Raw genomic sequence first — 16,428 nt, 5'->3', positions numbered from 1 at the left:
ACTAGTATTTTGGTTTTTTCCACGTAGTCTCCTATGTCTATTAATACATACATAACTTACACTTCTTCACTTCTCATGAAACCAAAGTGACCGTGAAATCCAGGTGCCAGTGAGAGATGATACCTTTGGAAAAGAAAAAACCCATAATCAAATAAAGAGCGTATTTCTGTTAGGAGGTAAAAGGAAAGCATCTGAAGTGCTCAGAGAGGACCCAGCCTTCATTTACCATCCTTTTCGCTATCTTTTCCATAAAGAATACAGATTACTTCCATAATTGAAATTAATAAAGTCAACTAATCAACTCTGTTCAGTGGCTCGAGTAATTTAAAAGGAGAAAGAGAGAGTGCTGTACACAAATAAGGACCCCGATGACAGACGCTCTTGGGGCCCGGGTCCTCTGCACAGGAGTGAAGCAGAGGGGCAGTTCTGCCTCATTTACCGCCCGTCCCGCGGTGCCCTCAGCCCAGCCCCAGCTCCCTGTCCTCACTGCGCCCTCTCCCCCGCCCCCTCCTGCAGAAAATGATGAAGGACAACAACCTGGTCCGCCACCTGGACGCCTGCGAGACCATGGGCAATGCCACGGCCATCTGCTCGGACAAGACGGGCACCCTGACCACCAATCGCATGACGGTGGTGCAGGCCTACGTGGGCGACGTCCACCACAAGGAGATCCCCGAGCCCAGCTCCATCAACGCCAAGACCATGGAGCTGCTGGTCCATGCCATCGCCATCAACAGCGCCTACACCACCAAGATCCTGGTGAGTGGGCAGCCTCTGCCAAGGGAGAGGCGTCCAGGGCGTGATGCAGGGGCACCTGGCTGGCGGAGCAGAGCGATTCGTAATTTGCAATCCCGCTGAGGTATTTTGGGTGGTCAGATAGCAGGCAGTCGTTTCTCTTTGACCCAGCTATGATGCTTGCGTGTGTGCGTGCTCAGTCACTTTAGTCGTGTCTGACTCTTTGCAACCCCGTGGACTGTAGCCTGCCAGGCTCCTCTGTCTATGGGATTCTGCAGGCAAGAATGCTGGAGTGGGTTGCCATGCCCTCCTCCAGGGGATCTTCCTGACCCAGGGATCAAATCCCCATCTCTTAATGCCTCTGACGTTGGCAGGCTAGCTCTTTACCACTAACAACGCCTGAGAAGCCCCCAAAGTGAAAGTGTTAGTCACTCAGTGGTGTCTGACTCTTTGTGGTCCCATGAACCGTTAACCCGCCAGGCTCCTCAGTCCATGAGATTCTCCAGGCAAGAATACTACTGGAGTGACTAGCCGTTGCCTTCTTCAGGGGATCTTCCTGACCCAGGGATCAAACCCAGTTCTCCTGCATTACAAGCAGATTCATTACCATCTGAGCCACCCATGGGGGAAAAAAAAAGATTACTGTTAACTGTGTTTTTTAGATCCTATGATCTCCCTCCCTACAAAAAAATCTTTTTATTAGTTAGTTTCTGCTATATAATTACTCCAAAATGTAGTGGCTCAAAAGCAAGCTGTGTCTTTAGCTCGCAGTTCTGTGAGCCGGGAGCTCAGGCCGGGCTCAACTGGCGGATGCATTTCCTCGCACATCCACCGTGGGTCACATGCATGGCTCTGCTGATCTTGGCAGGACTGTAGGCTGATCTGGGATGACCTCAGCTGGCATGGCTCATCTCTGCTCTGTGTGGTCCCACCTCCTCCAGCAGGCTCGGCTTCACGTCATTTTGCTGCGTCCTATTGGCCGACAGAAGTCGAGAGGCCTGTTCAGATTCAAGGAACAGAGAAATAGACCCCATCTCTAATAGGAGGAACTTCAAAGTCACATTGCAAAGGGCATGGATTCAGAGAGGGGTCTCACTGTGGCCATTTACACAGCCCACCACCAGCGACAATGTAGTTATTAGTAATAGTAGGGGCATTAACTTGTTTTAATAAGAAAAAAAAACGCTCATATTTCTGTCTCAGCCACCTAGAGTCATCATGCTAGAATCCCTGTTTGGTTCAGAAGCACAGGTTGCCGTTTTGTGATTAACCAGCATTTGGAGAAATACACACCGGTCCATCCAGAGCTCTGTCGGCTCCCAGATGCAGGACGTTCCTGCAGAGCGAGCATCTGAGAGGACAGCTGAGCTTTTCTGCCTGCCCTGCCAATGTGCCCTGGCTCTGACCTCTCCTTCTGCCGCTGAGCTAGCCTGAACCTTCGGGATCAGACTGGGTTGCCGAGCGCTAGAGCGTGAGTCAGCGGCCAAGGGCCGAGGGCTTGGGGTGGGGGTAGGGGGGGCGCGTCTGCTGGAGGGAGGCAGATTCTGCCTCCAGACACTGGGGCTGCAAGAACTGTCCCGTCCACTGTGGCCGAGCAGCTGCCCCATCAGCCCAGAGCTGCAGGGCTGGGGAGGCAGCCCTGACAGGAGGAGAAAGTAGGTCGGGAGAAAGCGTGCAGATGGGTGATAGAGAACGCTGGGGGCGGGGACGGGGGGCGGGGGGATTGGAGGAGGGGGATGCCAGAGATGACGGCATTTCTGTCTCCTTCCACCCCTCCCCCCACCTCCCAGCCCCAATCTGGGAATCAAGGGAGGTGGGGCAAGGCTTTATTCTGTTCCTCAGGCCTTCCTAAAATAACCAAGATGCCGTTAATGGTCTCGTCCTGTAGATGTTTCAGAGAAGGGAACAGGGCAATTCCCAGAGCAGGCTTCGGGTGGTGGGGGCGGCCGTGTGGGCAGAGCCCTGCAAGATGGGCTTGGATGAAGATGTATGTTATGCAATTACAGTTAAAAAAGGAGTTCTGGGATCTGCCAGGAGGGGCCACGGAACATCTATGCAGCAAGAAGGCTCTGTTAGGCCGTGTTTCACAGTGCCAGTGGCAGAGCCACAGTTCATGTCCAGATGTGGTTAACTAGACGGTGTCCGTGGCTTCAAGGACAGGGGTCCTCAAGTCCACCTGGGGGAAAGGGGTAACCGCCAAGACTGGAAGAAACCAGGGAGCTGGAAACTGGGATTCTTGGTTTGTAAACAGACCAAGTCTCTGACCTCTCAAGCACCAGTGTCCCCTTCTGTGCCTGGAACCCTGGCATCCTGGGACCCCTGCGCCTCTCTTTCTGGGGCTCCCTTGAAAGAACCCTGGCCACACGGTTCTCATTTCTGTGAGCTGATAGCCATCAGTGTGGAAGGGACAGCAGAGGCCCCTGGCATGACTGGGTGCTGGTTAAAGCCCACAGCCTGGAGCCAGACAGCCTGGGTTCAAATCCCTCACTAGCTATGTGACTGTGAACAAGTTACTAAGCCTCTCTGTGCCTCAGTTTCCTGGGGGAAACGATAGGATTATTGTGAGGATGAAATGAGTTACTAAGTGGAAAGTGCTTAGCACATATTCAGCACTCAGGGTGATTAGCATTGTTGTCTGTCAGCAGTAAAATCACCCATTTGTAGTCATGCAGAGGCTAATCAATAAATGAATAGACAACAGAGACATCCGGGTTACAGAAGAAAGGGTTCTGCTCAAAGTTGGTGGCAAAGCCAACTTACAGATACCCTAAAACCAGCTATTGAGTAGGGTGTCCAGATTAGGTTCTTTCTTGGTCCTTGAAACCAGTCCTGCAGCATCTTTAGTACTGGTTGGTCTCAGGAAGGAAGGCCTGGAGCTCAGAGGGTCAGATTCACAGCCAATACTGTCAGCCATATGGAGAGAAGGGGCTCCCCGGGCCTGCCCTTGTAGTCCTAGAGGAATTTTGAGAAGCATCATGGGCTGCTCTATCCAACATGGAAGTCCAGACCAGGCTGGGAAATCTAGATGTGGGACATCTTTACCATGCCAGAGGAGATGGACAGGAAAGGCGCACAGTGTCCCCACAATACCCACCAGCTTCAGCTGGGAAATGAGCCTGGCCTGGGAAACAGATCCTGGGTGCCGATTCTTCTGTGTCTTCACGTGGTCTGATTGCAGGCTGTGTGCTCTGAGACACAGCTGAGTTACTTCCGCTCCCTCCAGCATAGGCTCTTGGGAAGTACTAGTTGGGTGGGTGACGTATGTGAATTGGTGAATAAATATAGAGATGTGTAATCAGTGAGATGAGGACTAGGTAGGGAGACGGATGGACAGACAGATGGAAGATGGATGGATGGTTGATAGATGAGTAAATGGATATGTAGGCAGATGGATGAATGTGTGGGTGGTGAATGGATGAGTCTGAATTGATAAGAGGCTCAGGATAGGGCCACCTCCATGTTCTACTTTCCTATTCTTATGGCAGCAAGAAGTAGGAGTTGGCCTTGGCCCCAGTCTAAGGCTAACACCCAGGCTCTCTTGGTACCTCCAGCGTGCCGGGGAAATCTTTTCTGAAAGTGCCCTCAACTCTCTACTCTCCATTGATCCAGACTTCCAAATTAACTCATGCCTGTTATTCTAAAAGATTTAAAAAAAGAAAAAAACTAGATGCATATTTGCAAGGGTAGTTTGTATAGGTGTATCTGCATGGATTTGCAGACCTTAGGAACCACCTGGTCCAGCCCCCTCACTTTACTCTGAGGCCCAGAAATGGGAAAGGACTTGGGCCAAGTCACCCTGTGGGTTTGTGGAGTTAGAATCCATATGTCCTGACACCCAGTGCAGTAAGCAACAGTTAGGAGCTTCGGCTCTGAAGTCCAACAGACCAAGGTCCACATTTCAGCTCCAGCACTCACCACCCGTGTGACCCTGAACAAGTTACCTAACCTCTCTAAGCCTTTGCTTTCGAATCTGTTAAATGATCATACAGTTAATCATAATCGCTCGTATTCACTTAGCCAGACAGAGTGCTGAGTGCTTAACCCATGTTGGCTTGTATGAAGACCCGGTGAAGTAGGCGATGTCACGTCTCCAACTCGTAGATAAGGACAATGGAGCTGGGAGGAGTTAAAGAACAGGGTCCTAGGGATGATGAGAGGCCGAGCCAGGTTTCAAATCCACGTCCGTCCAGTCCAGGGCCTGCACCGCTCGCCGCCGCTCCATGTCCAGCTCCTCTGGCTGTGTACATGCCTTGAGGCAGTTCCCAGGGCTGGTGTAAGAGTTCTAGGACCACTGTGAGATCAGAGAGGAGGGTGCATGTGTGGTTCCCAGGGTAGTGCTTGACATGTAGCAGCTTCTCCGTCCATGTCAGTTCCTCTTATTACCTCCTCTATTATTTCTGAGCCTTAGCCTCCATAGCCTGCTCTTCTGGCCACTGTCTAGCTTGACCCTCCACATCCCTTCCAGGTGACCAAGGCCAACGTGACCATTTTCCTCTTGCAGCTGAGACGGCAGAGCTGCAGAAGCAGCAGGTGTCCTGACCCACGTTGCTCCTGATACCAGGGGGCAGAGTTGAGCCCAGAGAATCGTGGCGGAGTTGACCCGGCACGTGAGGAGGTGCTCTGGGCCTCTGGGCCGGCCGCACAGCCTTGCCAAGGCCCGGAGCCCTTTTAGAGATGAGCCGGTCTGTGGCCTGGGCGTTTCCCGGGCCAGAATGGTGAGCGGTGAGGCTGGGAAGGCTGAGGGCGAGTTGGGGCGGCAGCAGTTACACCCTAAGTGGACTTTTTCCTCACGATGCTCAGAATCACCCAGGCGCTGGCGGAGATGGTGTGAGAGCGGAGGCTGCCGGGGGAGACCAGGAAACCTGAGCAGGAGGTCCCTCTCCGGGGGCCAGCCTCCACCACACGCCCCGTCCCTTCTGAGGATGGCGGAACTGTCTTCTTTCCACTCCTGTTTCTAATCACTGGCAACTAAACTTGCCCTCTGAGGGAAGCGAGATGAATCATCTTTTAGTCAGAAATTGCTTCCCTGCCTCAGAAATCCTGGCACACCCTCGGATTGGCTTTGTCGCCTCTAACTCTCTGAGCGTCGAGACTTCTACTAGCTGCTTCTTCCTGTCGCCCTGCTGCTTCCCAGAGCCGCAGCTGAGCTCTCAGATGGAAATAGCTCCTTCCTCAGACTTTAGAGGCACCGCGCTCTCTTTTGGGAGAACGCTCTCCTTTTCCACCCACGTTTATTCTGTGCTCTGAAACCACCAAAGCGGACTTTAATTTTTTTATGAGACCTCTTTTAAAGTAGGTTGACATTACGGTTAACGTTTGAATTATTAAAATGAAGGTGGGCACTTGCGGAGTCAAACTGTTGGAAGTTTATGGTATATATTCTGGTAACGTAAACTATTGAAAGAAGAACAGATCTCCTTGGAGTCTCTGAAGTGGTTTTGGAGGAAGGAGCAGAAGGATTTTCCTGGCAGGAAGGTTTTCCTGAATAAATAAGGCAAACTTCACCAAGTAGAGGCTTCCCAGGTGGCGCTGAGGTAGAGAATCCACCTGCCAATGTAGGAGACCAGGGTTTGATCCCTGGTTTGGAAAGATTCCCCTGAGAAGGGAATGGCTACCTACTCCAGTATTCTTGCCCGGAGAATTCCACAGACAGAGGAGCTTGGCAGGCTACAGTCTGTAGGGGTCGCAAGAGTCAGACATGACTCAACATGCACTCACCCAGTTAGAAATTCCAGGTGCTACCCCATTCCCAAACTGAGGTGCCTCCATACCCCAAGAGCCCCAGTAAAAACTGAAAGGCAGGAAGGATCTGCCTGATTGCGTTTCTCACGAATCTTAGAACTAGAGCTCCTGGGAGGAGGGTGAAGTTGGGCGCTAACTCTAGGAAGCAGAGAGTCAGCCCTTGAACTCAGATCTGGCTCCAAACCCAGGGTGCAACTGAATATTCCAAGGAGCCTCAAACCCCCTGAGTCAAGCCAGTTCTGCGTTGGACTCTGGCTAGGACAGTGGTTCCAGAAGGCGCAGAAGACCCTGGAAGTGACTTACCAGGGCCTTCAGACAGGGAGGTGGGACTGCCCTTCGTCCTGGTCTGTGAAGTGACGGCACCTTTGCGTTGAATTCAACAGCTGTTCTGGTTCTGTTCATTGGTTTTGTTTTTGTTCTTTTTGAAAAAACTATCCCTAGGAGAACAGTTTAAAACAAGTAACCTGGAATGGGGGAGTCTGATCTTTAACAGAACTGTTAATCCATGTATCCTACCTTCTTACCATACGTGCACACACACATATACCACACAGCACATACCCCATACCCACACAGGTGCCTGCACGCGCACACACACACACACACACACACACACACACACCACGCGCATATACTGCACTACACACAGCACACACGTGCATGTGTACACACACATACCACATCTGTGCATGCACACACACCCACATGCACACACACACACACAGTGCAGTGGTGAGCTCAATAGGGTCCCCGGGGAGTCTGCTTTCCCGAGCGTCTCCCCCGGGCAGTTCAGCCTGTCTGGCTGTCATCCAGGACACGCATGCTGGCCTGGGCCTCTGTAGCCTTCAGGAAGGTCCTGACTCTGCTCTCCTGCTCATCAAGGCCTAGCTCCTGAGAAGCTCCTGGGGAGGCAGAGCCTCAGATAACAATTCTGGAGGCCAACATTCTGATGAAATCCCATCCCATCTGGCCTCCCGTTGGCAGCACTCCACACCCACAAGCACCAAATTATTCATTTATTCATTCAACACATATTCATTGGTTACCCACAGTGGGAAGCAGAGATAAGCAAGACAGCCCTCCCCACCGCCCCCACCATGGGCTCTAAACCAGTCACCCACCAGTTACCTCGTTAACCAACTATCTGAAATGCTAGTGAAGACAGGCAGGGCTGCCGGGAAAGCATTCTCTGTGGACACAGAGCTGAGACCGGCCAGGGGCAAATCCTACTAGTTCAGCCACTCACGAGCTGTGAGATCCGGTCTCTCCAGGCCTCCCCATGTACCTGGGAATAATAACAGTCTGCCCCCTAGGAAGCCATGAGGATGTAACTGAAGGTGCATGTTTAGTGCAGAGCTCAGCAAAGGGCAAGAGGCGTTGGTATCCGGCACACAGTCCTTGCTGCAGCTGCCGAGGCTCCTGGTGGGCCGTCCAGGCCTCAGGGAGGCTCCTCTGCGAGTGCCCGTCCTCAGGGGGTGAGGAGAGTGGGCGCGGCGGCCAGAGACCACCAGCGAGTGAAAAGTCATTTTCTAATGTGTTTTCACGAGTGTTGTCCCGTGACCGCGGCTGCAGCTTACCGTGCTATGTCTGTTGGGTTTTGAGGGACAGAGAGGGGTTGTTGAGGGTATTTTAATATTGCAGTAAAAGACACATAACTTAAAATTGATCACCTCAACCATTTTGGTGTACACATCAGTGTCATGAAGTACAGTCACATTGTACAACCGTCCCCACCACCCACATCCAGAACTTAGCATCTTCCCCAACTCTGTTCCCTTTAAACTCTTCCCCTTCCCTCTCCCCCCGCCCCTGGGACCCACCCTGCTACTTTCTGTCTCTATGAATTTGACTGCTCTAGGGACCTCGTATAAGTGGAATCACACAGTATCTGTCCTTTTGTGTCTGGCTTATTTCACGTAGCATAGTGTCCTCAAGGTTCATCCATGTTGTAACATGTATCAGAATCTCCTTCGTTTTTTAAGGCTGAATAACCCTCCACTGTATGTGTAGATCACATCTTCCTTATCTGTTCATCTGTTGACGGACAGTTGGGTTGCTTCCATCTTTTGGCTACTGTGAACAATGATGCTGTGAACGTGGGTATGCAAATATCTCCTCAAGTCTCTGCTTTCAGTTCTTTTGGGTATATACCCAGAAGTAAACCTGCTGGATTGTATGGTAATTCCATGTTTAATTTTGGAGGAACCTCCATGCTGGTTTCCACAGTAGCTGCACCATTCTACATTCCCACCAACAGTGCATAAGGGTTCCAACTTCTCCACATCCTTGCCACCACTTGTTTCCTATTTTGTTTTTGATAACGGTGTCCTCATGGGTGTGAAGTGGAACCTGCTCGCTATATTTTTTTAAATCTCCTTTTTGAAGATGTTATTTATAACTTGCTGCCCTTTGGGTCATCATTCCTTGTTTCTGAGCTCCAGTCACTCCCAAGCATCCCAAAACAGGAGCATGAATTGCCCTCTCAAGGTTATGCTCACCCGAAGTTAGCTGCGCCCAGCACTCCCAAAGGACTTAGTGCTCATACAGGGACATGAGCAGTAAACGGCACTGCATTGGGAATGGAAGAGACTGGAGGCAGCCCCAGGCCTTTGACCAGTCTTTGCAGGAGGTCTTTGACCAGTAGCAAATCACTTCCCCCCAGGCTTGCCAAAACCAATGCCATAACTCTCTTACAGACCTAGAGCCCTGGAGAGCAAAGGCTCTTGGGAAGTCCACAGTAATAACAAAACCTATGTGTTTGTTGAGATTAAAAAAAAAAAAAAAGTCAAAAGAAAAAAGGGACAAGTCCCTACTTCTTAATAATACACGTAGGCGATTTCAGAGCTCAAGTTCACGGGAACAAATTGAATTACGGAGGAGCCAGCTCTGCCATTTACAGCCATGGATTGTTTGAAATCCTTTTAGGGGAAAATTAAAATATTTCACAGAGGGTAATAAAATGCTGTGTGTTTGCAGGCATAACTGCTCAGCTCTCTTGGGCAAATAAGTAATTAGCCATTTTTATTTCAGTCCTCCGTGTCATCATCTTCTTTCACAAGCAAGGGGCGGGGAGAACCGTTGTGAAAGACATAAAACTCTGGAAATCACCAGAAGGTTAATTATAAAATTGTAAAGAAAAAAATAAATAAATATGTAAATTTTCAAAGCACACATAACCGCATGCTGCAGAGACTAAGAAGAGTGCTTAATGTCTCTTTTCCCAAACATCAGAAAGAGGGAGCTGTCAGATTCTTCTGCTTTCAAGTCACATCCACAGAGTGTGGGAGTGGGGAGCCTTCCGAGGCCCGCAGTGCTGGAACCTAGTCGGCCGTGGCATGGAGCAGGAGGGTATTCTCTGGCTGCACCCACGGCCCCCAGGCCCCTCGGAGGAACCCACAGCTCTGCCTTGTTCTACCACCCTTCACTACGGCCCACGGTGCACTTGAAGGAGTGGGTTGATTTTTTTCTCAGCTGGAAATCATTTACTCCAGCCTTTCCATGTTACAGACGGGGACCCTGAGGATGACAGCTTAGGGTCTACAGCTATGTACGGTGAGATCAGTGCCCGTGACCCGCTGCGCCTCAGGTCTGCTCCCGGGACCTGAGCCCTGACTGTGGAGGGGTGGGGGGGTGGCCAGGGACAGGTCCTATTGCCATCCTTCCCCCCCCCCCCCCCCCCCCCCCGCACAGCCAGCCCATCCGTGCCAGCATCCTCTGGGGTCTGCCTTCCTCTTACCTGGGCTGCTCGTACGAGCGACACCAAGGAGGCTGACGGTGAGGGTTCAGAGGGCTCCTGTGCGAGGCTGGTCTGAGACCCACAAAGACCCACCCGTGGGGTGGGAGAGGGGACACAGAATGCTCATAGACGCGGGTCCTCTTCAGCGTCTCTCTGGGGTCTGCGTTTATCCCTGACGGCTCTTAGCGCTCCTAAAGCCACCTCCGCCTGGGTCGCTGCACACTGATTTTATACAAGTGGTCTGCGTGTGGCAGGCAGGGTTGCGGGGGGCGGGGGGGAGGCTGTGGGAGCTGAGTCCACCTGCCGTGTGAACTTCCCACAGCCACCTGCTAATCCCACCATCAGCGCTTATATGCAGCATCTTGTGTGTACCCGTTCACCTGTGCCTCTCACCCCCCGCCCCCAAGACTGGTCTGCATTGAGCCATCTTGCAAACAATGAGTAAATACCTACTGGGTGCCGGGCTCTATGCTGGCCCTGAGAACCTGGGCAGGGGATGGACGAATACAGCTCCTACTCAGGGGGTGACAAAGTCATTTTCAAAGACAAGGATATTCTGTGCTGGTCCTTAAAGTGTGAGGGCAGTTTGCCTAGCAGGGCAAGGAACAGGAGCGGCAGGGCTTCGGGGACAGGGTGGAGAAACAACAGACTGTGTCCCAGCAGCCTCGTGAGGAAGTGGAAGGCACTGGGGAGATGTGGTCAGTGGTTTCACTGAGGTTCAGGGCAGAGGCTATGGTGTCCATGCGGCCCAGTTAGAAAGGAGCAAACCCCCAGTTCATCCCACCCTCCTCTTCCCCCGCGGTGTCCACATGTCTGTTCTCCATGTCTGTGTCTCTATTCCTGCCCTGCAGATAACTTCACTGGTACCATTTTTCTAGACTCCACATACGTACGTTAATATACAATATTTGTTTTTCTCTTTCTGATTTACCCTGTATGGCAGGCTCTAGATCCATCCACACATGTCCACTGCTATATGTAGAATAAATAGCTAGTGAGAAGCTGCTATGTAGCATGGGGAGCTGAGCTCGGTGCTCCGTGATGACCAAGAGGGGTGGGATGGGGGTGTGGGAGGGCAGTTCAAGAGAGTGGGGATATATGTATGCATATAGCTGATTCATTCAGTTCATATGTGGCAGAAACCAACACAACATTGTAAAACAATTATATTCCAATTTTAAAAAGAGAACAAACTAGCGCCCTAAATGAGGATAACTCAAAAACTGAATGTTTATGAGAATGTAGCAAGTTAGAGAACAATGTGTATAACCTCCTTACCTGGCATTTGCAACTTGTAAAACCGCACCCACATATAGACAGTACATTAAACTACATGAAATTTCCAACGATTGGCCACTGTAACGCATTAGCAGTTGCATTTGGTTCAACCTCAGCTGAAGCCACAAAGGATGTTACATTCAGAACATAGAATACCACCCAGCCGTGAAAAGGAACACACCGCTGACGCATGCAACAACTTGCATGAATAACGGGGGGACTGTGCTGAGTGAAAAGCAGCCAGTCTCTGAAGTTACATACCGTACCATTCCATTTATATAACTTGCACAACGTGGCAGAATTACAGAGCTGGAGCACAGATTAGCAGTGGTCAGAGGGTAGGGAGGGGGAAGGGAGAGAAATGAGCACAGTCATAAAAGGGCAGCATGGGAAGTGAGTCAGAAAATATATATTAATCCATATATGTGGAATCTGGACAAATGGTATAGATGATCTTATTTGCAAAGCAGAAATAGAGACACAGACGTAGAAAACAAGTATATGAACACCAAGGGGGCGGGGAGGGGGAAGAATTGGGAGACTGGGATTGACATATCCATGCTGTTGATCTACGTACAAAATAGATACCTGATGAGAACCTACTGCGTAGCACAGGGAACCCTACTCAGCGCTCTGTGGTGACCTAAACGCGAAGGGAGTTCAAAAAAGAGGGAACGCATGCATACCGAAGATCCCCTGGAGGAGGAAACGGCAACCCACTCTGGTATTCTTGCCTGGGAAAGCCCATGGGCGGAGAAGCCTGGCGGGTTACAGTGCATGGGTTCACAAGGAGTCACACAGGACTTAGCAACTAAACAGCAATAATAACATGTATACGTATAGTTGGTTCACTTTGCTGTCCAGCAGAAATTAAACCCAGCATTGTTAAACAACTATATTCCAATAAAAATTAATTATAATAAATTAGGAAAACAAACCATAGACAGTAAAATTTAAATTTCATTAAAATTTATGTCCACATAGAAAAAGACACTAACATTTTTACAATGGTTATCTCAAAAAAAAACCACACACACACACAGAATGGCACAGGAGAGTGTTGTGATGAACAGTTGTGTACCTGGATGATGGTTATCACAGGGATCTACACGCGATGCCATTGTTCAGACCTAAACACACATAGAAGTGCTTTAAAACTGGTGAGATCTGAATCCGGCCGGGTCAGTTGTGTCATCGTCAACTCCTTGGTTGTGTTCTTGTGGTCCAATCGCTCAGGAAGTGAGCACTTGGGGATGAAGGGCATGTGACACCTCTCTGTATTATTTCTTGTTGCCTGAGAATCTAGCATGAATCTCGAAACAAAAAGTTAAAGCACAGAGGGCAAGAATGAATACCAAATTTAAGTGAGAGTTTCCTTGTGGGACAAGGAGTGGGTTATGCAGAGGGGTACATGGGGGATTCAACTTGGTCTGTTAGGCTTGACTTCTTAAAAAAAAAAAAGAAAGAAATATCTGAAGTGAACAACGCCTCAAGTTCTGCAGAGCTGGGTAGTCTGCGCACATTTTTTTTTTTTTAATTCTGTCACCAGTTTATGCTTGAAGTCTTAAAAAGCCGGTCTAGGTTAATTCCCGTCATCCAAGAGCCCGGACCGGGTCTGGGATGCAGAGGCCGGAGAGTGCGGGCGCGGGTGGGGGCAGCCCCGTGCAGCCCGCCGCCCCGCAGTGCCAGGCCGTCCCAGTGAGCCCCCCTGCCTCTCCCGCAGCCCCCGGAGAAGGACGGCGCCCTGCCCCGGCAGGTGGGCAACAAGACGGAGTGCGGCCTGCTTGGCTTCGTGCTGGACCTGAAGCAGGACTACGAGCCGGTGCGCGCCCAGATGCCCGAGGAGAAGCTGTACAAGGTCTACACCTTCAACTCCGTGCGCAAGTCCATGAGCACCGTCATCAAGCTGCCGGACGAGAGCTTCCGCATGTATAGCAAGGGCGCTTCGGAGATCGTGCTCAAGAAGTGAGTAAGGAGCCCACGATCTACGCAGGGGGCTGGCGCAGGTCGGGGGCCGGGCCGGGGCGCCTGGGGTCCCGGGAGGGCCCTGCCCAGCATCCCAGCCCCAAGACCACCTGAGCAATCCCTCGCCCAGGGCTTTTGCTGCTGTTTCCTCTTAAATGGAAAAGGCACTGGTGCTGGGAAAGATAGAGGGCAGGAGGAGAACGGGGTGACAGAGGATGAGAGGGTTGGATGGCATCATCGACTCAATGGACCTGAGTTTGAGCAAGGTCTGGGAGATGGTGGGGGACAGGGAAGCCTGGCATGCTGCAGTCCATGGGGTCGCAAAGAGTCGGGCTCGACTGAGCAACTGAACAACCTCTTAAATGTTCATGCAGAGAGTCCTCCCTCTTCCCCCTCTAAGTCACTGTCTCATCAGGAAATTCTCCTGATTATCACCGTTGGCGCCCCTCCTGTCACTTCTCTGAACATGGAGTTGGTTGACAACATGATTTTCATTGTTAGCTCCAGGTGCCAGAAATAAACTCGGAGAACTAAGCAAGTCAGGCCCCCTCCCTGCACCCCAGTTTTCCCATTTGTACCTTGAAGGGGAATCCAACCCTTGTTACACATTAGAATAGCCCCAAGGAGATTTCTAAACAAACGAACAAACAAGGATCCCCGGACTCGCCCGAGACAAACTGAATTGGAACCTCTGATGTGGGCCTCGAAGGTGGGGATTTGTTCAGTGCTCCCCCGAGCCATCTTGATGTGACCTGTGGGGTCAGAAACCCCTCGCCTAGGTTTTATGCCTTCTGAAAACCATTTTAGCTGTGAAACTACCTTTTCATATGAAATCTTGTGAAAATGAAACAAAGTAGATAGGCTCTTGGTGGATGGCCTGAGGGCAGATACAGCAACCAGACCGCCTGATTTCTTTTTAGTTGGTCCTGATTTCAAGTTCTTCCCTGGTAGCTCACCTGGTAAAGAACCCACCTGCAATGCAGGAGACCCCAGTTCAATTCCTGGGTTGGGAAGTTCCCCTGGAGGAAGGCATGGCAACCCACTGCAATAGTCTTGCCTGAAGAATCCCACGGACAGAGGAGCCTCACCGGCTACAGTCGATAGGGTCGCACAGAGTCAGACATGACTGAAGCAGCAAGCAGCAGCAGCTGATTTCAAACCTGCCTGGGGCCCAGTGGCCAGGACCATCCCAAGTGTTATGGGAGATGGACTGGACGGGCCCTGGATGACCAACCCTGGCCAGTGCGGGGCATCACTTGGGGTGCGGGGGTGAGCTCCGAGCCCATCGGCAAGAGGGTCCTCGGGCCCTTGGCTGCACCTGACTGACCCCCCTCCTCCAGGTGCTGCAAAATCCTCAACGGGGCAGGTGAGCCTCGGGTCTTCCGGCCCCGTGACCGGGACGAGATGGTGAAGAAGGTGATCGAGCCCATGGCCTGCGACGGGCTCCGCACCATCTGCGTGGCTTACCGCGACTTCCCCAGCAGCCCTGAGCCCGACTGGGACAATGAGAACGACATCCTCAACGAGCTCACCTGCATCTGTGTGGTGGGCATCGAGGATCCCGTGCGGCCCGAGGTAGGTGCCTCACCGTAGCACCCCAGGGAGGGGGCGAGGCTGGGCATCCAGCCTGCTGCCAGGTGACCTGGCATACGCCACCTCCCCCCTCTGAGCCTCAATGTCCCTGCAAGGCCCACTGGGTCTCCTCTCTACCTTCTCCTACACTTTCAGACTACTGAGACCAGCGAAGCCACGCTTGTCTGCTCGGGCCCCGGGGCAGAGCCCGCAGCCTGGCAGGCAGCGTCGCACTGCCATGGGGTCTGTCCTGGAACCGTCCACCCGATCACCCAGAGACCTTCTCTACGGGGCTCCAGGGACAGCCATGGGGGCCACCCTGCCCTGGAAGCCTCAGAGGAGTCAGGATTTCCTGTCAAAAATCCACAGGCCCCAATTCCAGGGTCCCTGCAAAGGAGACGCCCACTAACAAAGGTTACCGCACTCAGGAAGACCACAAACGTGGGCATCCCTATCAGCAGTTTAGCGTTCTCTGCACGCAGACCAAGGTTCCCAGTTAGTTTTCCCTCGTGATGCAGCGGGCAGTCCGCCTTCGTCAGGTTTCCAGGGCAACAGAGCGGGAAAGTTAACTGAAGGTCACATTCTCAAGCCGAAGGGAAGGAGGGGGATGACAGTAGCCCTCCCCACAAAGGCCGAGGGAAGTGATGCAGCAGGTGCACCTATTGGGGTGCTCGGCTGACAGTGGGTCTTCAGTCTCCTTTAGCTGAATCTGAATTCAGCTGGGGATTTGCAGAGCTGGGGGAAGATGGGACCTGCGTGATCAGTCGGGCTGCTCAGGCTGGAAAGGGGGAGTGAGAAGAGGAGAGAGCGACCTTGAATCACCAACACACCACTGTGGGCAGGCAGAGCACACTCACTCCCCCCGGAGCCGGAAGTGGGGGCAGGACCCAGGAGGGGGCGGCCTCGGCTTCCTTGGGGACTAACCCCGCCGCTGGGCCCAGAAGGGCTTTGATTGTGGGATTTGGTGATGGCCCCTTGGGAGTGTCACTGACCAGGGTTCTCGGCCCCCTTAATCAATAGAAATTGATACAAGGCCAGACAAGACATTCAGGCAAGGCTTTATTGGGGCCCCTGCTACAGCAGAGGGGAGCCAGAACAAGTAACAGGTTCCATTAGGGGGTCTGCCCACCCTTTGGTGGTGTTCTGATCAGGGGGCATGCGCAGCACCCTGCTTTTGCTCCCAACTCTTCCAAGTGGCAATAGGGTTCTTTTGGTCTTTTTTGTGTCTTGTTGTCTATCATTTGCCCCAGCTGGGCACGCATGCCGTCATTTGTTGTCCCTTATAGTTTCTTTTTGTTTTATTTATTTTTGGCTGCCCTGGCTCTTCGTTGCTGCGTGCAGGCTCCTCTCTGGCTGTGGCGTGCAGGCTTCTCCTCGTGGTGGCTTCTCTCGTTGCGGAG

General features: G+C 52.0%; 1 protein-coding gene across 3 annotated transcripts in view; it reads left to right on the top strand.

Annotated features, from left to right (window-relative positions):
• Positions 1 to 16,428, top strand: part of ATP2B2 (ATPase plasma membrane Ca2+ transporting 2) — a 365,210-nt gene that overhangs the window by 317,900 nt on the left and 30,882 nt on the right. For all 3 annotated transcript variants that reach the window (XM_065933889.1, XM_065933890.1, XM_065933891.1), the window contains 3 exons: positions 517 to 759; positions 13,215 to 13,456; positions 14,797 to 15,031. In XM_065933889.1, the coding sequence (XP_065789961.1) occupies positions 517 to 759; positions 13,215 to 13,456; positions 14,797 to 15,031 (720 nt within the window). The remainder of the gene's footprint in view (positions 1 to 516; positions 760 to 13,214; positions 13,457 to 14,796; positions 15,032 to 16,428) is intronic.

The sequence above is a fragment of the Muntiacus reevesi genome, chromosome 4 (genome assembly GCF_963930625.1).
Source record: "Muntiacus reevesi chromosome 4, mMunRee1.1, whole genome shotgun sequence".
In the NCBI taxonomy this organism is placed as follows: Eukaryota; Metazoa; Chordata; class Mammalia; order Artiodactyla; family Cervidae; genus Muntiacus; species Muntiacus reevesi.
Note: the sequence above shows the minus strand (reverse complement) of the source record. Positions and strands in the feature narration are given on the sequence as shown.